This window comes from Dryobates pubescens, chromosome 13 (genome assembly GCF_014839835.1).
Source record: "Dryobates pubescens isolate bDryPub1 chromosome 13, bDryPub1.pri, whole genome shotgun sequence".
NCBI classification, from domain to species: domain Eukaryota; kingdom Metazoa; phylum Chordata; class Aves; order Piciformes; family Picidae; genus Dryobates; species Dryobates pubescens.
The window spans coordinates 31,094,443-31,120,254 of NC_071624.1; the positions used below are offsets into that span (position 1 = coordinate 31,094,443).

Below are 25,812 nucleotides of genomic sequence, written 5' to 3' on the forward strand. Positions count from 1 at the left end.
GGAGAAAAAAACAACACAGCAAAACAAACAAACACCAGAAGTGCACAAAAGGAAAATAGGTTAACTGATGAAAGCCTGGATCTGCTGGGTGGACAGGCTGAGGGAGCTGGGGTTGTTCAGCCTGGAGAAGACCCCAGGGGACCCCAGAGCTGCCTTTTAGTACCTGAAGGGATCCTACAGGAATACTGCAGAGGGACTTCTCCTGAGGGTGTCTAGAGACAGGAGAAGGGGGAATGGTTTGAAGCTGAGGGAGAGTAGGGTTGGACTGGAGCTGAGGAAGAAGTTCTTCCATGTGAGGGTGGTGAGACTCTGAAACAGGCTGCACGGGGAGGTTGTGGCTGCCTCCTTGAGCACCTGAGTCTAGTTGAGAGGCGTCCCTGCCCATGGTGGGGAGGTTGGAGTAGATGAGCTCTGAGTTTGCTTCCAGCTTGAGCCATTCTGTGATTCTAAGAAGTTGTGTTTGAAGTGGGGCTAGGCTGTTGCTTGGCACTGGTGAAATGGTTTGAAGGACTTTTAAATACCTGATATAAACGGTTGGTATTTGGTCAAGCTAGCAGAATCCTTGCTATAGCTAATCTGAGCTTTTATGCAGGGGGACAGAGGTTGGGTGGGATGGTCATGTTTGTCATACAACTGCCATTGCCTTCAGTTATTGATTTGTCTAGAATGGCCTTAATTCTGTGGAGGAAGTGTGCAGTTGTTGCTCCAACTGCCCTGTGAGGAGAAACGCTCTCTACTGGGGTCAGAGACATGATACTGGTGTTAAGAACTCACCGTACTGGTGTCAGAAACACTCTGCTTGTGTTTTGAAGTGCTGGGAGTGTGGTGAGTAATCTGTCCACAGCTGGCAAGCAGGATACACACTTGCATTCTTGCAGCAGAGTACTTTTCACTGCCTAGCAGAGCCAAGTTCCACTCTAGCTGCAACGAGAGGGCAGTGCCGGCCGGCTGTGTGCATCTCGTTCCCTCACAGTCCCAGCTCGTGGCTGATTTTGCTGTGTGAGGCAAGTGCCAGAGGCACAGGTAAGTGCTCGGCCAATTTAGGCTTAGTAACGAGTAATTAAATAAAGGTCTAGACAGCAACGTTATTGCCAGTCCCCAGGGGGGAGCCTGAGATGCTCGCCAAGAGGATTTGCTCTCTTCCGGCTGCAGCTGTGCTTTAGGATGTTGTACAGGGAAGGTGCTGCAGCCTTCCACACCCCCACCAGAGCTACTTGCAGCGAACACAGCGCAAAGCGCTGCCGGCACCACGCCGGCGCCGCCGCCACCTTGCGCAGGACGAGCCCGGGGGGACGGCCGACTGGCCGAGGCCACAGCCGATTGGCCCTGGAGACAGCCAGTTGGCCGGGGCCACAGCCGATTGGCCAGGGAGACAGCCAGTTGGCCGAGGCCACAGCCGATTGGCCAGGGAGACAGCCAGTTGGCCGCGGCGGGTGGGCAGTTGGTGGGGGCCGCTGGCGGCGTTGTGGCGCTGGCGGGAGGAGCCAGGCTGAGCCACGGCGGAGCAGGGGAAGGTGGAACCGTGACTGCCTCGGGGTCATTTCCCACCGCCCCCGTGAATTGCTAAACGAAGTCAGGAATTACCAAGCCTTTTCATTCTCATTCCTTTCTGAATGTTCCTGGTCCTTGCCTCGGTTTTCCCGCTCTTGTTTGCTGAGCAGTACGCTGTTGGCAGCTTCAGGAAGGTTGCAGCGATTTAGCCGCTGGAAACCTCCCGGTTCACTGCCTCAGTAGCAGCATGTGCGATGTCTCTGTAATCCATTCTGAGCAGTGTTCAGCCTCGGCATACTTCAGCTTTGCCTCGAGAATCAGGAGCCTGCTGAGTCTCTGTAGCCACAGCTTTCCATCCCCTGCATCGGTTCACAGCTGTCATTCGTTTTCCTTGCTGGCTTTGCACTTCATTCTCTGCTGCTGCTTCAATCTCTAGGGCCTTCTCCTTTCAGTTCTATCAGCCCTGTCTTCTGAGGCTTGTCTTTTTTCTTGGTTAACTCTGAACTACCTGCATTTTTCTCCAAGAGGCTGTTTCTCCAGCTGAACCCCTGTTTGCTGTTTATGTGGCAGCTGGCATGAGAGGCACTGTGGTTGTCAGTTTTTATCACCACTCAGAGACTTGTTTGAAATGAAAGATCATTAATTAGCTGCTTCCTAGCTGCCACTGCACAGCCAACAGTTGCAGTTGCTTCCCACTTTTCTGTCTTGGCCCAGCTCAACTCAGCATGACCGGCACGTATCACTTTGCACTCTTCTTTGAACCATGCTGGGAGCTCTGAGACCCCCTGCTCTGATCTAAACTACAGCAGGGCTATACAGAGGGGGCATAACTGTACCATCTGATGTCTCCTTCATTTCATCTGTCTGTCTCTCAATTCCTTTTAGCCCAGAAAATAACATAGTGGTAACAGGAGCATATTGCTAAGGATATTTGATGGCTGATATTGGAGGTGCCTGGGTGCCTAACAAACCTTTCATTTGCTTTCACAATCCTTATGCATCTCTGCAACAAATGCCTATGGCCAAAGCTGTGGGAACTCTCTCCATGAATGTACAAGGAATAAGTTTTCCGTTCCAGACAGATCTTACCCGGGAATGGGTGAAAGGAAGCACAGCTGGCTTGTGTGTGCTGTGCTACTTCCCCTCGGTGCAGCGGCAGAAGGCTGCTGGAGGCGCCGTTGCTGCTCCCATAGCAACCGGTTTGTTTACCTTCCGTGCCCTCCCGAGCCACCTCCTGCAAGGTTTAGTCGCACGTTTGAAAAAAAACCCAGAACTCTGTGCTGCTGCTGCTGAGCTTAAGGCTGGAAGACAGCTGGGAGCAAACACCACCACCCCTCAGTGAAGGAGACGTGGATGTGACACTGCCCGAGTTTGACCTTGGAAGCAGAGGAGGCTAGGCGCAGCATCAGCCACGAGGTGTGTGAGGGAGAAAAGGGATTGTTTTATGGGTACCTGTGCTGGAATATGGGCAAAGATGTGTGTGGCTGTGGAGCAGCTGCCTGCAGGAGACTGTTTGTCTTTTGTATGTGTTCACTTTGGCTCAGTTTGTCCACTCAGTGATCTCATCCTTCCTCACAGGTCTCCTGTTGCAACAGCCAATCTTTTACTCTCAGTTCCACTTTCAAGCCTTTTACTCTCTCTCCTCCTAGCTTCCCTTCCCAAATTCTTCTGTTTCATCATTTTGCCACTGCAAAATCTCTCCCTCCCACCTTAACAAAGCCTTGGGAAGCCTTAAGCAAGAAGTCTTTTCATGCCTTTGTAATTTTGCAGGTAAAAAGGGCAAGCATTTTCCTCACCTTCAGGGACCTGCCTTCTCCTTCTCGTGCTTCTGCAGGCAAACACATCATGCTGTTCCTCTTTTCAGGTTCCACATTCCAAGAACTGAGCTGTGTAACATCCCAAATCTTCCCCAAACTCAATGGCCAGGCTGCTGCAAGCTCCACCCAAGTTTCACCCTTCAGAATGGGACCTTGCAAACCAGATGCAGCGTGCCAGCACCGAGTCTCAGAAGTGCAGGTCCGAGCGCACCGTCGCTGAGAGTCAGAGGCTGCTGGATGAAATAGAAAAGACAACTCAGAAAACCCAGAGTGATGTCAACAAGAAAATAGGTAACACCCCCCACCCCCCACCCCCATGTTCTGCAGCTGCCCAGAGGTGTTACCTGAGACAGATGCTTCAGATGGACCTGCCAGGAGGTGGTTTTTAAGCTGTGTGTTTAAGCTGGAGTTAGAAAAGCAGCTGGTGTTGAACAGGAACTGTGTCCATGCCATGCTCCCTGAGCTCATGGAGAAAAGCAAAATAGTTCATGTTTTGGTTTGTTTCTTTGCTCTGGGCAGATTCTTTGTTTTGTAACAACTGAATTATTAATCCAAAGCACACAGGAAGCTATCCCAACCAAACTGACAGCTGCAAAACTGTCTCCACACAGCAGCCCACAGCACTCCATGCACTCCACTATTTTTATCCGTAGGTAAGACCTGACCCACGGTGCTCTGGCATGTAGGAGGAGGTTGCATTAATTCCTGCTTGCCATTTTAATTCTGCAGAACAGAGGCAGAAAGAAATAAAGTTCTGGAAGCAAGAATTAGATAACAAACTCGAACAAATTGTTCAGGAGACGGAGGTGCTGTTGACTTTCAAGACTAGGCTGGAGAAATCCTTGGAGAGCTGCAAAGAGCCACTCATGATTGCCCAAAAGTGCCTCCTGAACAGGTGAGATGACTGAGAAGCATTCAGAGACAAAACCAAATCAGTAAGGAACCTTTAACAAATAATTAAAGAGAGGCCTGCCCCTCTCTGCAGTGCAGCTGTAGCTCTGTAAACACTGGGGAACCAAAGCCATGGAAGAAAAGCTTCCCTTGTGGCAAGGAAAAGCCTTCCCTTTAGGAAGCTGGACATGAATGCCTGCATTTGAACAGTGCAACTGATGGCCTCTCCTCCTCTTCTTCAGGCAGAGGCGAACTGGGATTGACTTGGTGCATGATGAAGTGGAACAGGAACTGGTGAAGGAAGTTGAACTCCTCCAGGAGGTTATTGCTTTGCTTGGACGTACATTGGAACAAACCAATGAGCAAATCAGGTGAGGAGGCAAAGAGCATAACTGAGCACTGATGAGGTGATAGTAGGAGGACAGCCAGCATGAGATGTTGTAGGGTCAGGCTGAGCACAGGTTTAAAGTAACTTTCATAGAAGTCTAGAATGACTCAGGTTGGAAGGGACCTCAGAGCTCACCTGCTCCAAATGCCCCACCATGGGCAGGGACACCTCTCAACTAGACTCAGTTGCTTGAGGCCTCATCCAGCCTGGCCTTGAAACACCCCCAGGGAGGAGGCAGCCACAGCCTCCCTGGGCAGCCTATTCCAGAGGCTCACCACCCTCCTACTGAAGAACTTCTTTCTCAGCTCCAGTCTAACCCTGCTCTGCCTCAGCTTCAATCCATTCCCCCTTGTCCTGTCTGTAGACACCCTCAGGAAATGTCCTTCTGCAGCCTTCCTGTAGGATCCCTTCAGGTATTGGAAGGCTCTAGACTTTTGGACTTTGCAGCCAACAGCTCATACATGAAGAATTCCATCACAGCCTTTGTGTTACCTGAGGCACTCCTGTTAGGGACACCTGTGAGTCCCACACCTTGGCTCAGAGTCTGCTTGTTTCTCCTAGACTAAACCGCTCAGAGAAATACAGCCTGGAAATGGATCTGAAGGACAAGTTCACAGCTTTGATGATTGATGATTACTGTGCTAACCTGACAAACAACACTCCCAATATCAGCTCCTGTGACAGTGCAATGAAAACAGAAGGAAAGTAAGTGATCATTTAGTTCAATGGTACCAAAAAACCTTCTTCCTCAGCTCCAGTCTAACCCTGCTCTGCCTCAGCTTCAAACCATTCCCCCTTGTCCTGTCTCTAGACACTCTTATGAAAGGTCCCTCTGCAGCCTACCTGGAGGATCCCTTCAGGTACTGGAAGGCAGCTCTAAGGTCCCCCCTCCCAGAATCTTTTCTTCTCCAGGCTGAGCACCCCCAGCTCCCTCATCCTTTCCTCACAGCAGAGCTGCTCCAGCCCTTGGATCATCCTTGTGGCCTCCTCTGGACTCTCCCTCCAGCAGCTCTGTGCCCTCCTTAAGCTGGAGACACCAGAACTGGACACGGTATTTGAAGTGGGGTCTCACAAGGACAGAGTGAAGAGGCAGAATCCCCTCTCTTGTGCTGCTGCCCACACTCCTCTTGATGCAGCCCAGCACACAGGTGCCTGCTGGGCTGCAGGAGGGCACTGCTGGCTGGTGGTGAGCTTCTCACAATGAGGTGTACAAAGCAATGTTGCTCAGGACCTGTGTTTCCCCTGCTACAACTTAATCTTTCATTAGGAAAATTAGAACAAAGTTGCTCTGCGACTTGTTTCCACCTTACCCTGGTCTGGAAGGTTAGCAACAGGAGAGGGTCTTTATTTTGTATCTGCAGCTCTCCCAGCAGGAGGGGCAGCCCCTGGGACCTGCGGTTACAGCAGGGCACAGCTCTTGCGTTCAGGGAGCGGTGATTATAGAGCTGTGAAGTCACAGAGGCCCTGATGGCAGCTGCCAGCTTCTCCTCTTGAATCTCTCTTCAGTTTTGTCAGCCCTGAAGACTGGGTGGATTTCTCCAACGTAAATGTTGAGAAGGCTGAGAAGCAGAGGAGCAATTCCTTGGCACTGAGGGCACTGATCGACAGCATCCTCTCCCAGACAGCCAGCGACCTGCGCAAGCAGCGCGAGGCAGTGAACACTGCCTTGGCAAACAGGGTGCAGGAAGTCAAGGCTGCAAAGCACAAGCTGGAGACACTGCTTGCAGAGGTAAGGGAGGGGCAGGGCTTGGGTCATCTATCACTGTTCTCAGTCCTGTGGCTTAAGCTGCTTTGCTTTAAGCATAGAATCAGTAAGGTTGGAAAAGACCTCAGAGGTCATCAAGTCCAAGCTGTCACCCAACACCTCCTGACAGTTAAACCATGGCTCCAAGCCCTTTTTGAACTCCACCACCTCCCTGGGCAGCACATTCCAATGGCCAATTACTCTTTCTGGGAAGAACTTTCTCCTCACCTCCAGTCTAAACCTCCCCTGGCACAGCTTGAGACTGTGTCCTCTTGTTCTGGTGCTGCTTGCCTGGGAGAAGAGCCCAACCCCCAGCTGGCTACAACCTCCCTTCAGGGAGTTGGAGAGAGCAAGAAGGTCTCCCCTGAGCCTCTTCTTCTCCAGGCTAAGCAACCCCAGCTCCCTCAGCCTCTCCTCACAGGGCTGTGCTCCATACCCCTCCCCAGCCTTGTTGCCATTCTCTGGCCACACTCAAGTGTCTCAATGCCCTTCTTAAATTGAGGGGCCCAGAACTGGACAGATGATTTCACCTCTGCAGTATTGGCAGCTCCTGCCACGTCTTGTTCCCCTCCCTGAGCCAAATCATCTTGGATTTTGTTTTCTCAGCATTGTGTGCATCACTGCAGAGCTGAATTTGTGGAGTCAGTCACTTGCTGTAGGTGCTGCAGTAGGCAGCAGTGGAGTCAGGGTTTCCCTTGTGAGTTTCAGGCATGTGGGACTCCTGTGGAGTTGTCACAAACTGTGATGAGAACTTAAGAGCATCAAGGGCAATGCTCTCCAAAGTTCCTCCATGACAGCTGAGTGTTAATGTGAGCAATGAATAGCTGAGCAGAAATGTCCTGAACACTCAGAACAGTGCCAGCTGCTTTCCAGTGAAGGAATCACAATCCTGGCTGCCCTTTGTGAAGTAGCCTTTGATGAAATAACATCTCAGCAGCATGAGTGTGGCTGTGATTGCTCTTGCTGCAACTGTTGAAGGTGCTGGATGAGACTGCCTCACAGGAGAAGAACATTGCAGCCTTGAGGAAAGCAATTGCTGACAAAGAGGGACCTGCTAAAGTGGCTCACACCCGCCTGGAAGCGAGAAACCGCCGGCCCAACGTGGAGCTGTGCTACGACCCAGTGCAGCACAGGCTGACCAGGGAAGTCCAGGAGATCACACAAAACGTTCAAAGGTAAGTGGAAAGGATGGAGAAGTTGTTGTATAAATTACTGGGCTAACTGAAGGAGTGAAAGTAACACCAAGTCTCAGCTAGTTATAGATTCATGGACTCACAGAATGGTTTGGGTTGGAAGGGATCTTAAAGATCATCTAGTTCCAGTCCCCTGCCATGGGCAGGGGCACCTTCCACTGGACCAGGTTGCTCAAGGCCTCATCCAACCCAGCCTTAAACATCTCCAGGGTAGAAAGCTTCCATGAGCCCCCTGGGCAACCTGTTCCAGTGTCTCACCTCCCTCACTGCCAAGAATTTCTTCATCTCCAGTCTGACTCTCCCCTCTTCCAGCTCAATGCCATTGCCCCTTGTCCTGTCAATATAAGCCCTTATAAAAAGTCCTTTCCTGTAGCCCTCTTCAAGTACTGGAATGCTGCTCTAAGGTCTCCCCAGAGCCTTCTCCCTAGCCCCAACTCTCAGCCTATCCCCACAGGGGAGGTGCTGCAGCCCTCTGATCATCTTCCTGGCCCTCCTCTGCATGCACTTTAGCAGCTCCCTGTCCCTCTTCTGCTCTCCCTGAAAGGCTGGGAACTACTTTTCCTTTAAAGGCAGGACTCTTGAAGGGAAGCTGTTGTCAGTCTGAATCCCTTTCCATCTCTATTTTTCTCTCAGAGAAAACAATCTGTCTGTGTGCTGTCAGCTAAAGCCTCTCTGTGTTTCCCCTGTTAGATTACAGGACACACTGGCAGAGGCTGAGACGGTGTTGAAAGGTCTGAGCCGCCGCCAGCTTTCCTTGGAGGAGGAGATCCAGGTCAAGGAGAATTCCCTGTACATTGATGAAGTGCTCTGCATGCAAATGAGAGAGTCTGTTTGCATTAACAACTTCTGAAGGCAGCATGTGGGAGCTGGTGTGTGCTGCAAAGAGCCAGCTCTTGCTGGAATCTTACTGACAAACCTCCAGAGTTAATTGGTTTGGCTCAATGCTGACCTGGTTCTAGTTGTGCAAAGTAATTAAAACCTAGCTGGTAATTACAGCTACCTGTTTCACAGCTATCTGTGCCCTAAATTGGGTGGCAGTGTTGATCTGCTGGGGGGTAGGAAGGCTCTGCAAAGGGGCCTGGCCAGGGTGAGTTGTATGAGGTTTAACAAGACCAAGTACCAATCATTTCCTCACCCCAGGCCTCAGTTTCCCTCTTTGTAAGATGGAACCAAGGAGATGAGCTCCTTGGCAAGGTGTTGGAGGCTTTACCATGAGAAGTGGCTTGCTTTATACTAAAGAGTGGAAAAGGGCTCACTGCTTCCTTTGGTTCTGGTGAAGAAAACCAAAGCAGGGGCAAGAATAAATGCTGCTGGAGGCACAGGAGAACAGTTCTTCAGTCCAACACTTTAATGCACAGAGTATAAAACTTTGCTGCACTGGCATCTCACTCTCAGAGGCACTGCTGCCAAGATTCAAATCCCTTCAGTGCCCTCCAGAAGGATCTGTTCATTGCTTGCAGATGCCACCGGGTGTTCTCTCTGCCAGTGGTTTACTGCACTGGGTAGGTGGTGGCAAAATAATTAAGCTCTGAGTCAATCAGGTATTTGAACTTCCTGTAGATATCACACAACAGCTGATCCTTCTCAGTGGTGTCTTGCTCAGCTGTGTAAATCTTGACCTGTGCATCAATGACAGTTGGGTCTCTTAGATACGTGGAACAGGCACAGCCCATTACAGCTCATGACAAGAAGAAGCCTCTGAGACTAATGAGGGATCTAGAAAAGGCAAATTCCATGACCTTGAGTAAAATGTTGAGGTTTGGCCCTGTTTTCATGCCAAACTGAGTGAAAACATCATCTCCTGACAACTTTTGGGAAGAGCAAGGTTCCTTTTACTCCCAAGAACTGATGCATCCCAGGGGGCTGCACAGATCTGGGAGGAGCTACTGAGTTCAGAACCTAGCACATCAAGTAGCATGACAGCATGGTTCACACCAGCTACAGCTATGGGTTGGCCCCAGTTCAACACAGCACCCTTAAGAGTGAGATGTGTTTCTATCATTTTGCAGTGCAGTGGGATCCAGCCCACCTGCCTCAAGTGAAGCACAGGTGTAAGCACTGGGCTTGGGAGGTGACTGAGAACTAGAGGTGACAGAGGGCACTCAGGCTAGGAAGGACTTGCAGAATTGCTGAGGCTTTGTATTAAATTTCTGTGGTATTCTGTGCATGGCCAAGTAGGTTGGAAGCTGAGTGGTTCCCAGGCTCATTATGATGCTAAATAGAGGGAAAGTTGTTAACCATTTCCATAGGTGACCAGTCTATGGGCATGGGGATCTCACCTGCCTCTGGGGATTGCAGAAAGGAAGGGAACAGGAGTTTTGAAGCACCAAGGCTTACCTTTATGGTAGTCAAGCTGCATTTCCCTTCTGCACGGTTCTGAAGCAGCCTCTCCATAAAGGTGACACTGAGATATGCCCAGACCTTCAGGTATGACAACCTCTTGCATGCTAAGGTGAGCTGTAGCAGCTCTCCATCCAGCAGCTCACAGTCATTGTTTAATTCCAGTGTCAATTTCTTGAAAGGGAATGAACACTGTTAGTGCTGCTGCACACAGCCTGGGCGCACAGGGACTGGAATTCAACAGGGAGGAGTTTCCCCATTTTACCCAAAGAAGTCAACTAGAGTCAGCTGCTCAAGGCCTCATCCAGCCTAGCCTTCAACACCCCAGGGAGGAGGCAGCCACAGCCTCCCTGGGCAACCTATTCCAGAGCTTCAACACCCTCACACTGAAGAACTTCCTCAGCTCCAGTCTAACCCTGCTCTGCCTCAGCTCCCAACCGTTTCCCCTTGTCCTGTCTCTAGACACCCTCAGGAAAAGTCTCTCTGCAGCCTTCCCGTAGGATCCCTTCAGGTATTGGAAGGCTCTAAGGTCCCCCTGGAGTCTTCTCTTCTCTAGGCTGAACAACCAGAAAAAGCCTAAATCTTTCTTACAAAAAAATTATCTTTCCCTGCCTCAAAGGTTCTTTCTGCTCACAGATGACATTACAGCCACCAGTGTTTTGGGTGTTTTAGCTTTCTATGAGGGCAACTTAAGACCAGCCTGCCAGTGAGGACTAGCATAATGGGGACTGTAATCAGACAAGGCTAATTACCTGAACTAGACTACAGCTGGAACAGCTCACTTAGGGAAATTACCCTTTGAACATTCCTGCTGCTGAGTGCTGCTATGCAGAAGGCCTTTAGGATTCGCTGTTACCTTTGTTTTCCTTCTTCACACCCAACAGTGATTTATTTGCATTTTACTACTTTTCTGCTCAAGGTCTGTGAAAAATGTTAAAGGCATAGCCTAAAACTACCACAATTTGCTTAGCTTTGGGACGCTGCAGTGAGAGAGCACTGTGGTGTCCCTTACCTCCAGAACATGCCGGTAGGCTGGGAGGAGGTCGGTGAGGGTAGGTCTCATTATCCACTCTGGGTCATTGGAATAGCAGCTCCGCAGACTGATGCTCCTGACGGGGATGTCTACCAGCAGGATCCTGGCTAGGTGATCGTGCTTCAGGATTCTTTCACAGACAAAGTTCACAGTCAGTTTGGGGGCACTCTTGGCCAGCTTTGCCCAGGACATTCCCCAGATCACTTGCCCATGGGGCTCGCTGACGTGGCATTTGATATTCAGGGTGCGGAGGGAGTGAGCGCTGTGCTCCTGCAGGGTGTCCAGCAGCTCATCAGAGAGGCAGCTGTAATTGAGAGACAGGACGACCAGGCCGTGCAGCTTGGACATGGTTTGGTGGAACAAGCTGCTCCTGTAGACATGAAGATGGTGACTGAAGAAATCCTCAATGTTGAGCTTACATATAATGCTTCGATTGGTCACACAGCTGAGAGAGTTCAGCAGCTCGCAGCCATCCTCCGTGGTTGTTCTTGCTCCTTTCAAGTCAAGACACTCCAGGTGCTTGCTCACTCTTTTCAGGAAGATGGCCAAGTGCTTGACCAACTGAGCCCTGGCCATGCCCCTCCAGAAGTAGCGGTCTAACTCCAGGTACCGGATGCTGAAGGACAGGAGGTGATGGCTACACTTGCCCAAGTGTGAAAGAAGGTCTCTCATAATCACTTGAAACTTCTGGGTGAAGGCAGTACTGTAAGGATTGGGCAGCTTGATCTCAAGGTGCTCCAGATACCTGCCAAACTTCTTGGCGTAAAACAGCGCCCGCTGAACCTCCAGGACGTGCGCCCGCGAGGGGCGGCTGAGGAACGTGATGCTTCTGGACCTCCAGAGGGATCCTGAGTGCATCACCTGGCTCCATTTCACACAGACCAAGGCAGCCTGAGACCTGTCCTTGTCGTCCAGCCAATAGAAAATATTCCTCAGACAGACATCAGGTAGATGAGCCCAGGAGCTCTGCTCAGGGTCACTGTTGTCTTCCATTGAGAAGGCAGCTTTTCCGCTTCTCCTCTGGGTCTTGAGCCAAACTTAGATGGCAACAGCTGGGGGCAGATTTCTTGCCATTCCCAACAGAACAGCTGCCAAGCAAATGGAGTAAAGTTTGCCTCTTGACTTTCAAAACCAGCAATCCTTTCTTTGCCTCTGTACTCAAGCTGTCAGAGCCAAACAAGCTGCTGGCTCTAAACCACAGCCTAACCTACATCAAAAGGACCAAAGAAGAGAGTGAAGAACAATCACAGTATCAGCCCAGGGCACAGCTTTTAACTTTCTGGCCTTCAGTCTAGCTAACCAGCAAGATGCTAGCAAGAGCTATTAGAGCAGCCACAGCCTCTGGAAACCTTTGGCTAGCATCAGCTGTAAGTGATAGTGGTTTCTGGTGTGCCTAAAAGTATCCTCTGCTTTGGGCTGGAGACATTTGAACAGCACCCTCAGTGCAAAAGTAGTGCCTGTTCTCATCCTCCTGGGCTGCTGTTCCATGACAGCCATCTGAGGCAGCATCCTGGCATTAAGGTACAATACCTGCTAGAGAGTAAGAAACACTGGAAGTTGTTCCATCACTTGGTTTGAGCAGGACATTCAGTCATGCTCCAGTGGCCAGGCAGAAAGCTGGTGAGCCAGAAGAGCAACTGGGTATTGGTAAAACACATAAGCAAACAGCCACAACACCAGGAGTTACCAGTTCCACTGCCAAGGCTCAACTCCCTCTGCACTTTAAACAGCTCTCATAGTCTCCCTCCAGAGTTCAGGACTTGATTTCCCTGCCTCTGAACCCTCCCTCTGCAAGCTCAGTGGTTACCATGGAGCAAAAGAGGTAACATTTGTGATGTCATGACAAATGACTTTATGCAAGAGCCAACAGCTATACTCACCCACGTTACAGGATGTGAATACAAAGAGGTGCCAGCACCATCGTGCGAAACACAGCTCTGAGGAGCTTTCATAGAAAGCATAAAGCAGTGGTGGGACTCAGGAGGTGACCTGCAGCGTGACTGGCTTGGCCTCCCCATGCCTCCAGGCCCAATCTTAGCAGTGGAGGTCTCTCTAGCTCTGAAGTGTCAGCTCCAAGTTTAACCTGGCAAAGAGCAAGCAAGCCAAACCTTTGGAAAAACAAAATCCAACAGAATTTGCTACAGCTGTTCCCAGAATGAACTGTTAGGTGGAAGTGTTTTAAAGACAAAGGGTTTGCAGGTAATCTTTGCCTCTGGGGTAGGGTAAGAACCACCCCCCCAGGTGAAGAAAGCTCTGCAACCCCAACAAGCCACACTGCTTGCACTTGGCCTTTCTTTGCTGCCTGGTTTGCCACGGGCAATGATATCCCAGTGCAAGCTGTGCAGTCCCACAGCTCTCCCAGCCAGGCCGTGGGTCTCCAGGCCACAGGGCCGCAAAGGTACTAAACCGGCGTGGGGCAGGGAGGAGCTGCAGTGCTGCCGTGCTCGGGCACCAGTCGCCAGCAGCATCTCTACAGCAGGCTCAACTGTGCCGCGGGGGTCGAAGGAGTGGCGCCTGTCCGTTATCGCGACAAGCTGCTGCTGGCGCCTGTCCGTTATCGCGACAAGCTACTGCCGCCGCCTGTCCCCTGGGTGACCCCCGCCCTAGGCGCCCCCCCGGGCAGGGCCGCGCCCCCGGCGCAGCCGCCTCGCCTCACGCGCAGGCGCGAAGCCAAGTAACGGCCGCCGCGCGTGCGGCGGTGCAGCCAATAAGGGTGGGCTACGGCAGCGGAGCAGCCAATGGGAGCGGACCGCGGCAGCGGCGCCAATCCGAGCAGCCGGGGTGGGCGGGGCGTTGTTTAAACGCGGCGGCGGTGGCAGCGGCGGCCGTGCGAGGAGGAGGTTTTCGGGTGCGGTGGCTGCGCCTGGTCCCGTTTGTCGCTGTGAGTACAGAGCTGAGCGGCTGCCGCAGGGGACCGGCTGCGGCTTATGCTTCCCGGCCGTGTGGGAGGCCTGAGCCGCTCTCTCCCGGTCTTGGCGTCGTCTTGGGTACTTGTTTTAACAGCACCCGGCGGGCCAAGCATTGGTGCCGGTTGGGCTTGCCCGGTGCCCCCGTGTCAGCTCCCGCGGTGCAAAGCCGGTTGTGCTGGCCGGGCCCCAGCTGTACGTGCTCGACTGTCGGTAGCCAGCACCAGGGAACGATAGCCGCGGGAGTGGAGCCCTGGCTGACCAGCGGAAGTTGCTTGGGATGAGCTCCCGAGGCAGGGTCGTGTCACTGCGACTGGCCCGGCAGCTGCCTGCCTTTGCTGTGGCTTCCAGTGCATAAGCTGCGAGCTAGTAAGGGAAGAGACTGAAAGGATTTTAATGAGCCTTACTGCTTTCTGATATAAATAAGAACACTTGTGAGAGATGGAGACACTTTGGGGCGGTCAGAAATAGTAAGGAATAATTAAGAGGCTTTCCTGAAATGTATAATGATGGTAGAGACCCTCCAGCTTGTTTTTATTAATGGTAACCTGCAGTTTAGTATTGGTAGCATTAATCCACTCTTAGTTCAGATTGCTAAAATACATTTGCATTCTCAGTTGCTGTTTGCAAGTAATTTTCTAGGGATATCCTAGCTTGGTAGCTGGTGAAAATGAAGAATTAACTATCTATCTATCTAGATATTTAAACTGTCAGATACCACATGGAGAACAGGCATTTTAGCCTTTCCCACCACTTGTCTCCTGCCAGCAACCATCCTGTCCCTTTCAGGACTCACACATCCACAATCATAGCTGTGACTTTAGTATGAGCCTTCAGCTAACAACTCAGGCAAGAGACAACAGCAGCTGTGTAAATCTGCCTGGCAGTAGAAAGCTGTTTTGGTTAATGAAGGCAAGAACATGGGATACAAGACCTTACTCTAAGATGCCAACAAGAAGCTTGCAGTTACAGAGCAGTCTGCCTCCCAACCTTGAGCCTCACAGCTTTCTAGGTCTGATGTCCAGTGCTGGACATGCAGTATGACTTCTTCATGGGCATGTACAGACCTAAAGCTGTAGGCATCAATTGCATTCTTCTTCAAGCAGAAGTGTGCTTATCTCCGATTTAGTTGTCTCAGGCAGATGTGTTGTACAACAATTTCCATCTCCCCTCGTTCACCGTGCTCTATGCTTTGCTCTTGTTCCAAGTGTTTTAGGAATAAGGTTGACCAAGAATTGGAACAAGATGGCATCTGTGCTTCAAAATGTCAAGGCCACGATGTCCTGGCGGAAACACCAGCTCCTGGGTGACTTTGATGAGAATGAGAGCCCTGTCCCTGACAAATTCAAGACAAGGGCTTCTCTGAGCTCTCTCAATACCATCCGCATGTCTCTAAGGAAGCGAGTGCCACTGAAGCAAGTGGAGATGAATTTTCATGAGACCCCGACTTGGGAAAGCCTGGAAGCAAGACAGAAGTGCCAAACTCTTCAGACTCTCAGAAGAACAGCAAAAAATGCTTTTGGAACAGTGTCCCAGGTACTTTGGCTTTGGGGTGGAGCATGGGTAGTTTGCTTTTTTGCTTCAACTTCAGTGCTAAGATTTCTAGACTCTGTACAGAAAACTGCATCCCAGGGAGTCTGTCCCATGCACTTGCACACCATAATGGTTGTCTCATAGCCTTAATGTCCATCCTGAATTATAGAAAGGCAAATTATAGCTCTGACAGAATAGGAAGGAAAGTGAAAAGAAGAAATGTAAGACATGGCAATAAAGTCAAAGTTCTGCTGAAACTAAGTAAATGCTCTTCTCCTGCTGTATTTCATCATGTATGGCAAAGCAGCCTTCTCAAGGAGGAAGGTGGGTAGAGGCTGTCATTGCTTGTAAAGAATTGTTTCTGATGCATGTGTGGTTCTTTGGTTTATTTAAATATGTTTACTCCTTTTCCTGTACCCATAGTACTTATCAGCATGTTCTTCATTGCAGTCAGTCTGAATCTGGACTGACAAGACCCACTAGGTGGTATCAGGGTAGCAAACTTGAGCTTGCACTTTCCACCAAAGGGTGGAGACCTCTGATTGTAACTGCATCAGTTGTATGTTAGGGAGCCTGGCTCTTTCCTGCACAGGAGCTGTGTTCCAGTGTCTGGTGAAGAAATGACTACCCCAGCACAAAAGCGTACAGAGGTTGAGAAGCGTTCATGCTGGGTTAAAACTGGTATGAGTGTGAAAGCTGAGGGTTCAGCTCAATTTTGCCTTGTCTCTCTGGTTTCAAACTCCAGCCCAAGAGAGTTAATTTGGCATAACATGTATGTCTAATGCATCTTGCAGAAAATACAGAAGTCTTGTCAAAACCCACCGGGCCCCAAGGTGACCTTTCCAGCTGAATCCTCCAGCAGAAGCTGTGCAACCAATTCTGCCAAGAGAAGAAGCACCACACCTCGAGCTTCTTGCTGTAAGGAGTCAGCAGCCAGTTCCAAAGGCACCCCAAGATCCAGCAAAAGAGCCTTGCTTAGGCCAATGAGGCTGTCAGAACGCAGAGGATGCAAGGGTTTGTCGTCCTGGTTTGGCAAAGATGCTGTCTCTCTCCGGAGATCAAGAAGAGCAGCAGCACTGAAGAGCCCTTATTCGTCACCTGCTCCTAGCAGCAGAAAGATGTAAGCCCCATTCCTTTGCAAACCTTATTCTGTTGGGGGTTTGGTTTGATCTTTAGTAATGATCACTCTGTTTGCAGAGAGTTTGACTGTGAGCTGGAGCTGGTCTCCTCCAGGATGTGCAAGCTGAAGCACATCTCCCAGGCGTTTGATGATGCTGCTGTGCAAGAGGAGAGGTAAATGCTGCTGTCAGCTTTTAGCAACAGCTTACCTACCACTTGGACACTGCCCGTTGCAGGCTAAGTGATCCCTTTAACTCAGAATGTGCAATAGTTGCAGAACATTCTCAGCTGTGGTATGGCAGAGCCTTCAAGATACTTCTGCAGGGGGACTTGCACCTTCTAAAGCCTGCCAAATGCTCTCTGGCTTTAGGTTTCTTGCTGTGGAAATGATTTTTCACAGCGAGAGCCTACCTTAGGCCTTGTGAGAACAGCATCTCCTTGTCTCTTGTGTAAAAGAGATGCCAATCCAGGCTGGCAAAGGGGGAATCCCACTGCACTGATGCTGTCATTGGTGTCTGCACAATTACAAGAAAAGCTTTTCATCAGGCAGTATTATCTTAACAAATAATCCATGCTACCCATAACTCAACAATTCAGGGGATGCAGAAGCCTCTTGGTTAATCCCAGAGGTAGGCTGCTGTGTTTGTAAAAGTTATGTCCCTCTCAATTAGACACTAAAGGTCAGAAGTGTTGTCACAGGGCAATTCCCTAAACCACCTCCTCCCTTGGAACACTTGATGACTCTGTCAAACATTCAGTAATTAAATGTCAAGCATCTAAAATCTAGAGAGGGCTTAGCATTAAGTACTTTTACCTGTAGAGGGAAGGACTTAAAATCCTACATAATTCCAGAAAGCTCAATTTTTACCAATGGGACCATTTCTAGCTAACTGGAGGTTAAATCTTGTGTGAAGTTAATGATCATATCCATTGAAAGGTCATTAAATCTCACTGCTAATATTCTCCCATCTGTTAGTGATATGACAGTTTCTCTCATTGGTAACTGAAGATAGTAACAACCAGGTAAAGTAGCTGTTCACTTACCTTGTCTGTGCCTGCATGCATCTGTGAGGAGAAAACCTGCTGTTTGCAGAGGGAAGGGCTGCTTAGCTCAGGTTGCTTCGAAGTATTAAGTGGAACCACAGGGTTCTGCCCTCATATTCACTGTGTCTGGCTCTGCCACAGCAAATCCACTGCAGCTGAAAACCTTCACCTCTACCTTTTGGATTAGTGAACCCTTGTGGGTTCACATGGAACCAGAAGTTTGGCTTCCATGCAAAGAGCAGCTTTTCTCACCCCAGACCAGAAAACTACTGGTACTAATGGTTTGGTTACTCCACCTCTGTTCTCACCCATTACTAATGATGATGACAAAGCATGACAAGAACCCTTTGCAGCCTTTCTTTCCCATCCCTAGCTCTGTCTTGGCAGTTAAGACAATGCCAGCACAGTAAGAGCAGTTGGGACCTGTGTTGCTGGCATTTTTAAACACAGCAATCAGTACCTAAATGGATGAGCACAGGAATTCTTTGCTCTAAGTTTCTAAACATCACTTCTAGAGTCAATTCATTGAACCATTACCAGACAAATGCCTCTGTTACCTTCACTGAGATCTGTGTTGTGACATTCATGTCTTCACTCTGTGTTACAGTTACATTTGGAATGCTGGGTCCTGGTTTTGATTGCTGTAACAAGAGCAGTTTCAAATGCTTGAGTGAAGCTTTAAGCTGTGATGTGCACTGCTTCCACCTAAACAATTTGCACCACTTCTCCTGCATCTGTAGATGCAGACAATGTGCTCTGTCACCAGCTGGTTTGTAGGTTGCCTGCTGGAATAACCCTAACCCTTTTTTTTTTGGAGGTGCTCTTACAGTCCTGCATATAACTGTTACAGTACCTGTCATGAGTTTTAGTGTTAGCTCCCATCTTTTCCATGAAGAAACAAATCTTGATCTCTAGCTGTTTATAGTCACCAGCTCCATGTTCTAATGTTTTTCATTTTAATGGCTTAGATTTTATCACAAGAAATGCTCCTGTTGCTAAAGTACTGCAGTACTTCACCAGTACTGCCATTTATGCTCACTGAAGGTAAAGTATTTCCTGGCCAGTGTTCAGAACTGTTAGACCCTGGAAGTCTAGAGGCCCCAGACCTCTTTCTTGCTCCCATCTAGTATTTTCCCAGCAATTTGCATGACAAGCAGTTAATTAACTTCACTGACTTCATGCTGCTAATGGCAGTCTTGTTCTTCTGCAGGCACCATGCAGCGTCAAACCACGGCTCTCTAATGGCACAGAACTCACAGCCTGCACATCCAGCTCAGAAACCTTCTCAAGCTGTCAGAAGCTGTGCAAGGAAACTCCATGGAGCACTTGGTACCTAGGCAGAGATAGCTGTAACTATATATGCTCATAAACTAACAATAAAGGAGAGCTCTGTGGAGCACTTGTAAAGGTGCACTTCATACACTGAGGAAGCCATAACATTTTACAGCCTTGCATGACAAAGCAGCACAGGATTTCCCTTCCCTTGCTTTTTCTTTCCAGGTGAACAGGAGAATCAAAACTGTGACTTTCATAGGGCAGGAAGTACTTTGAAGCTTATGTTGAACTGACCAGAGCAAGGGCCACAGACTCATGAAGGGTAATCATAGGTAGTATTTAGACTGGAATCCAATTGCCACAAGTATTAATACTCTGCATACTAAAAGTGCTGGTCCATTATGCTGAAAGCTTAGTATTTTATATTTTATATATGTGTATATATATATAAAGAAAGCAAAAGTTGTGCATCATGTTTAACTGGAAGTCAATAAAGCAGCAGTGGTTTGGTAGCGTTCTGTCCCCAGCTGCCATTCCAAGGCTTCAGTGGACTCATTCATGCCACAAGAGAGAAACCACATTAAGACTCTATTAAGGATTGCTATTAGATTAGCCTAATTAATCCTAAGTAGTTAGGTTCCAGACAAATCACTGCAGCTTTACAGGAGTTCTTGCTGCTGCTTTAAACAGCATCTTGGCAGTGGAGTTAACCATTGGGTTTGTACTACAACATCTTTTAGTTCTGCACAGTAGCTTGAATTAATTCTTGGCATGTACTGCCACCACTCCTGTAAAGCTTTCACTAAGATGCTATGTTGTTCATAAGTATCTTTTGTAGATGACTTTTGAGAAGGAGGGAGAGGTGGAGGTCTGTGAAGAGCCAACCTCCAGCCTAAGTATTGTTGCAGGCAGTCAGATGGATCAAACAGCCTCTATTTATGCTGCTCCCATTAGCTGCTAGGATGTGTACAATGATGGCTTAATACTTCCCCACATGCCTGGTAAGAAGACTCAGTGACACTGCTGGCTTAAAGGCAAGGAAGGTTTTATTTGACTAATCTGATTTTTAAAAACCAGCTCACATCAAAATCTGTACCAGGTGTAGAAATCTTACTCCTTGTTCCATATTAAGAAATTCAGTATTGTACATTTTTGTTTGAATCTTTACAAGGCAGCCATAGGAAATATAAACATCTGTCACCAGATAGAACCTTCTCACTGACAAACAAGAGTTCAAAGTATGCACATCATAATAAAACTACAAACTGAAAGTAACAGCTACAGTGTTCAAGTTTCCTTGGATGAATTCACTTGGAAGTGGACTGCTCCCTTCCCTCCCCCCTCCCCTAACAAATAGAAAAATAAATGATGCAGAAGGCCTGGGGTTCTGTGAGAGGACTGCCACTGTGGGCCCCACACCAGTCCCCCCTCCATAACCTCATCTTTAAAGCTTGCAATCTGTAAAGGACATTTTTCAACAGTGTCCCGTCTGGTAAACCCTCTCCCAGTGTGTCACAGGAAGCCTGCACCTCTCTCTCTCCTCCTCCAGGAGTTCTGTGCATCCTTTACAAATGAGAAATGAGCTGGCAGATGTGTTTCCTGTTCCCCCCCCCCCCCCCCCCCCATGGTTATCTCCAGTTGATTGGAGCTTTGTGACATAACTACAACCAGAGGGTAAACACTAACCCTTTCCCCTTGGGCTTGAGCTGCAATGAGGGAAAGAGGAAATATCAACACCTGACTTCAATTCCAGAGCCCATGACACAGGATTCTAGCTGCTCCAGGACCTTTATTTCTGCAAACAAGAGCTCTTTTCACCCCCAAAAATGTCTTAGTAGCTCCTTTCTGTCTTTCTTGATGGGGGACCAAATTTAGACTCATCTCTAGGAACCTCTATTTACCCTTGAATGATTAAACAGAATGGAGTCTAATTCCCTTGTTAACCCCCCCACCCTCTGCTGAGGCTATCGACACAGAGCAGGGAATCCCTGCTCTTACAGAAGCTAAGGGAGGTAAGTTGGGAAGTTTTGTGTTTAGGGGAAGTCTATCCTGCACCAGCTCTGGATGAGGAAGGGAAGTGCCACTGCATGCCTGAAATGACCAATTCAAGGCAGATAGCTTGAGTTCAGCTACCACACTTCAAGGCCTAATCAGAAACATCATGAAATGGCAGTATGTAAGCTCTCCTTTCCTCTCATATGCCAATGGGCTCATTAAAAAGGGGCCCAGGCTCTGCTCATCCAGGACCTTTGAGGAGGTACTCACCTTTCTATAGCTCAGGTGCAAGAGGGAGGAGGGGGGAAAACCCTCTCTGATCAGTAACAATTGATATACCCTTTCAAAATGAAACTATTTACTGATTTTTAGGTATTTTTTACACGTGAATTTTAACAAAGATTAGGAAACAAAATAACTAAGGAAAATACTCCTATTCCCCCCTGCCCCTTGTAAATGTACTCCATGGTGCTGCAGGTTTAAGTATTGGAGCTTTGCTTAAGCACCCACAGCCAAGGAGTGCCCTAGCCTAAAGGCTGCACACAAACAACAAGAAGGGACAATTTTGTTCATCAGTCATGGCAAACAAAGGTTAGTTTGCTGAAGAGTGGAGCTTCCAGCTAAAGTGTCATGGTTCTGCTTATTTTAATAGTAGATTAAGGTATGTAATCTTTTCCCCCCCTATTTGATAGTTCCACTTCCAGAGTGCACTTTAGCATTGACTTCCCCAGCTACTAGAGGAACAGGTGAAGTAAGCTGTAAGAATTGAGCCTCCTTGTGTGTAAACAAACCCAACTGGCAGCTCTCATGAACCCCACTGAAACAAGAATTACCAAGGGCATTGTTTTATGCCTAACAAAACACTGACTAGATACAAAACCATGCCACAAAAACCCAAAACAGGAGTTACTTTGGTCAAGCAAGAATCTGGTTTCCAAGAGCACTAAGTGTATGCAAACACTAAACAAACAAACAGAATAGTAACAACTAACTGATCAAGTCCAAAGAAAACAGCTTTTGGCTCAACATCACTATTCAGATCTGTGGAATAGTCTGCACTTTGTTTGGTGGTTGGTTTTTTTTACACAACAATATATTCAAACCCTAACTAGACAACAAAATTGAATCAACAGCCACTGGGGAGTTGGTTTCATCGTGGTGGTGGTGGGGTTTTGGGTTTTAACTGTAAAAATAGTATTGGTTATAAATTTATTGTGACAGCAGAACCAAAACTTCACTGAAGGTGGTGGGTTTGGTTTTCTTTAGTAACTACACACACACACACACACACAAACAATAGCAAACCACAGTTGTGCCAGGTGTGTTTTCACAACATCTCAAGTCTACCACTTGTATTAATCACAGCCACTGATTTGTTTTTTTACAGTAATTTAAAAGTGGATCCATAGCAACAGGGAAAAAGAAGGAAATGCTTCCACATTTGCACTGCCTTAGCACCCACTGGAATGATGATGATGTGGTTTACAGTTTCACTTAGGTTTCCTTCCTTCAGCAGGTTAAGAGAATGCATTTTTTCTGTGACAGACTGGAGGCACTGAAGGTGCTGAAACTACTGCTTGAGTGTAACCTGTATGCCTTGGGCATCCACCTGCCTGACTTCTCCATCCCTTTTCCTTCTGTGCATGATTTAACACTTCTGGAGCCTTACAAAGCTTAAGCAAGAAGAGTGTGGGACTAAGCTTATCCTCAGCCTGCTTAGGAGGAGTGATAATCCTTCCATGAATGGTTGGACTTGATGATCTTAGAGGTCTTTTCCAACCTGAATAATTCTCTTCTGTGAGAGTACAAGTAAAACTGAAAGCCAGCTGCAAACTGCCTGCCCATGAACCACCACCTGCAGTTTCTTGTGACTAAAAATTCTGACCAGAAGCAAAGGCTTTAAAGAAAAAAAACACAACTGAAAAAATGCTGCTGTAACCCCAGTGAGTCAGCAGGCAAACCTCAGGAGTTCTCCTAAGCATAGCTGGGACAATGAAGAAAGAAAAGGCAAGCTAGTGGTTCAACATGCATGAGGTCCCCCAGCCGTTGCCACCCAGTCTTGTGGGACAGGCAGCCTAGTTCAGAGATGGCTCAAATCTTGTTCATACTCTCAGCTCCAACAGAAGTTGTTTTGCCATTTTAGTGGCAATTGCCTGGTGCTTTCCCAGGTTGCCCAGGGAGTCTGTGGATGCCCCCTCCATGGAGGTGTTCAAGGTCAGGTTGGATGAGACCTTGAGCAACCTGGTCAAGCCCTGCCCATGGCAGTGGGATTGAATCTAGATGATCCTTGAGGTCCCTTCCAACCCAAACCAGTCTGAAGCTATGAAATGCATCTAGCCTGTGATGGTTTGGAAGATCAGCTGATTAATAAGAAGTCTTAACCTCCAAATTAGTGCCAAAGTGCTCAGCTGGAGGCATGTGATCAGGAGATAAACCATTCTATCCCTGAGCAAGAAGTGATACTGGAGTTCTGCAAAGGCCACATGAGCTCTCACATCTGTAGGAAATCAAATCAGGGAAAGTATTTTCAGCTTGATTTCAGTTCCAGGTGTAGAAAGTTTGAAACATTACCTATCTAAATCATGCATGCACACACACACACATTTGTTTCACTACTATTAGCTCACAATATTCTTGAGAAGCCAGCACAGTGACTACTGCAAAGTTGACTCAGTAATAGAAATAGACAAAAATCAGTTTTCATGACATTGTGTCTACAAGGGTAAAAGACAGACCTTAACAACTCAGGAGATTGCTCTAACCTTGTGCTCAGGTGCTGGTTCCTTTAACACAGTCACAGAATCACACACAGATCCCTCTTTGGAAAGGAAGGAAGCCTTTCTACTACAGCAACTTAAAAACAAAAGAAAAATAGATCTTGGAGTCTCTTGGATCATAGAGGTAGACAGCTAAAGAAACATTAGCTTTGAACTTTGCAGCAGGAACAGTGATTAATGTCAGGAGATGTGCTACACAACACCCAGTGCTTAAAAAGAAGTTTGCAATCCACATTGCTTTCAGGTCCCCTCAGTAAACTTAATCATCTGCCTAGTGCCTTACAAGCCTTGGGGTCCCAGGCCTACTTAAACCCAGCAAGCAGGAGCATGCTGCCAGTGAGCTGAGCGAAGGGAAATGCAGTTTGCTTTACCTGCACGACCTCCTAGCTGCAGAGGACAGGGGAAGAAATGGGACTCCATCCCTTGAGGCAGGCTGGATGGATCTCTGAGCAACCTCATCCACTTGGGGATGTCCCTGCTTACTGCAGGGGGGCTGGACTACATGATCTTTGGAGGTCCCTTCCAAGGCAGTGCATTCTATGATCAGAATTAATACAAGTAACAGGGCCAAGACAGGCCACAGAATAATTCCTCTGAGTTTATGGGTTAGAGAACTAGGTGTGACACTACTGGGAAAATACTTGTAAACCTGAAGGCTGCTTCAATGGAGTTCCAGCCTGGAGAAGAGAAGGCGCTGGGGAGACTTTAGAGCAGCCTTCCAGTACCTGAAGGGGCCCTACAAGAAAGCTGGGGAGGGACTTTTTACAAGGGCCTGTGGTGAAAGGACAAGGGGGAAAGGGTTGCAACTAGAGCAGGGTAGACTTAGATTGGCTATTAGGATGAAATTCTTTACAGTGAGGGTGGGGAGACACTAGAACAGGCTGCCCAGGGAGGTTGTAGATGCCTCCTCTCTGGAAGCACTCAAGGCCAGGTTGGATGAGGTCTTGAGCAACCTGGGCTAGTAGAAGGTGTCACTGCCCATGGCAGGGGGGTTGGAAGTGGATGATCTTTAAGGTCCCTTCCAACCCAAACCATTCTATGATATGGTCATATGTGGGTATCTTTGATTTAGCTTTTGTAGCTGGCTGACTTGGCAACAGGGCATAAAACCCCAGCCCCCTGTAGTTAGTGTGAGCTACCAAACGTTAACCTTTCCTGAATCTTCAGCAGAGATTCCCTTTTCCTTTAAAGGGCACATGGCAGAAAACAAATGACTGCTGTGCCAAGAGCTCTTTCCAGAAGTTTGAAATAGGTAACAGATAACCTTACCAAGCAATGCCTAAACATTTGAATCAAAGCTCTCCCTTTACGAGCTGCTTTGCTGCCTTTTAAGGCAAAAGGCATCACTCTGCCCTTCAAAGTGCACACTGAGACTTTTGGGTGAACAGATTCAGGTTTACTTCTGCACTGTCTTCATAGCTTTCCACTGCATTTCTTGCCTTCTTTACACACCAACCTTCAAAAGTCATTCATTTTACTGAACAGGCTTGTGGAGAGGCTGCTTGTGGTCGAGCTGCACGTTAGGAAAACCTGGAAGGGGAAGGCACGACCCCAACTCCCTGAAATTAAAACCAAACACAAACCTGGAAAGAAAAAAATCTCCTATTGACCTCAGACTTCCTCAGTGTCAGTAGTCTGGTTTTCACTTCGAAGGAAAAAGGTTTTTATGTGCACTTGTAACTTCATTGCAGGTTTTGAAACACTTCAGTCAAGGTTCTCATGCTGAACGTGGTGCGGTGGAACTATCTGCATGAAGAATCTGCAAACTGCTACGACGTTGAACTAACCACAACACTTTAGAAGTATTACCACAAAGGGAGAATTCCACACACTTTACTTCTGAGTAAGTTCATTGAGAGATCCAAGAGGAATTTACACCAGTAGGAAAACGTCTGTTTGGCACCTGGGATGTGGTGTGTCCGTTCTTTGAAGCTCAGAGGCTGTCCTTCTGAATGCTACGGCTTGTCTCTACACAGCAGGTGTTATAAAGCAGAAGGTAAACAATTTACTCTCAGGAATTCCCTCACTGCCTTTTCTCTCCTCCAGTGTAAAGTTTCTAGGTAGAACAATGAAAAAGAAGTGATTGCTCTGAAGTTTGTAGAGCCCTTAGTGAAAGGGTTCCCTTTAGCTTACTACCACCTTAGGACCTGTCTCTTGGACTTGAGATGGTCAGAGCCGTCTCCTCGCTGGTAGTCCCAACACGTTTTGCACAGTCACCAAAGTTCCACAAAACAAATGAGATCTCTGTACACTTGCACTTTGTATA

General features: G+C 48.2%; 3 protein-coding genes across 3 annotated transcripts; 2 read left to right on the plus strand and 1 right to left on the minus strand.

Annotated features, from left to right (window-relative positions):
* Positions 1 to 3,181: 3,181 nt before the first annotated feature.
* On the plus strand, positions 3,182 to 8,505 carry TEKT1 (tektin 1). Its single transcript, XM_009902854.2, has 7 exons — positions 3,182 to 3,599; positions 4,038 to 4,203; positions 4,442 to 4,570; positions 5,149 to 5,292; positions 6,094 to 6,316; positions 7,310 to 7,506; positions 8,215 to 8,505. The coding sequence occupies exons 1-7, from the start codon at positions 3,410 to 3,412 to the stop codon at positions 8,372 to 8,374; spliced, it is 1,209 nt and encodes a 402-aa protein (XP_009901156.1). The 5' UTR covers positions 3,182 to 3,409; the 3' UTR covers positions 8,375 to 8,505.
* A 509-nt stretch (positions 8,506 to 9,014) lies between these two features.
* FBXO39 (F-box protein 39) lies at positions 9,015 to 11,972 on the minus strand. Its single transcript, XM_009903049.2, has 3 exons — positions 10,877 to 11,972; positions 9,862 to 10,038; positions 9,015 to 9,143 (listed from the first exon to the last, which is right to left on the minus strand). Exons 1-3 carry the CDS (start codon positions 11,888 to 11,890, stop codon positions 9,015 to 9,017), a joined length of 1,320 nt encoding a protein of 439 aa, XP_009901351.1. The 5' UTR covers positions 11,891 to 11,972.
* Positions 11,973 to 14,992: 3,020 nt separating this feature from the next.
* Positions 14,993 to 17,479, plus strand: PIMREG (PICALM interacting mitotic regulator). The gene is made up of 4 exons (XM_054166801.1): positions 14,993 to 15,339; positions 16,131 to 16,456; positions 16,534 to 16,629; positions 17,432 to 17,479. Exons 1-4 carry the CDS (start codon positions 15,049 to 15,051, stop codon positions 17,460 to 17,462), a joined length of 744 nt encoding a protein of 247 aa, XP_054022776.1. The 5' UTR covers positions 14,993 to 15,048; the 3' UTR covers positions 17,463 to 17,479.
* Positions 17,480 to 25,812: the final 8,333 nt, after the last annotated feature.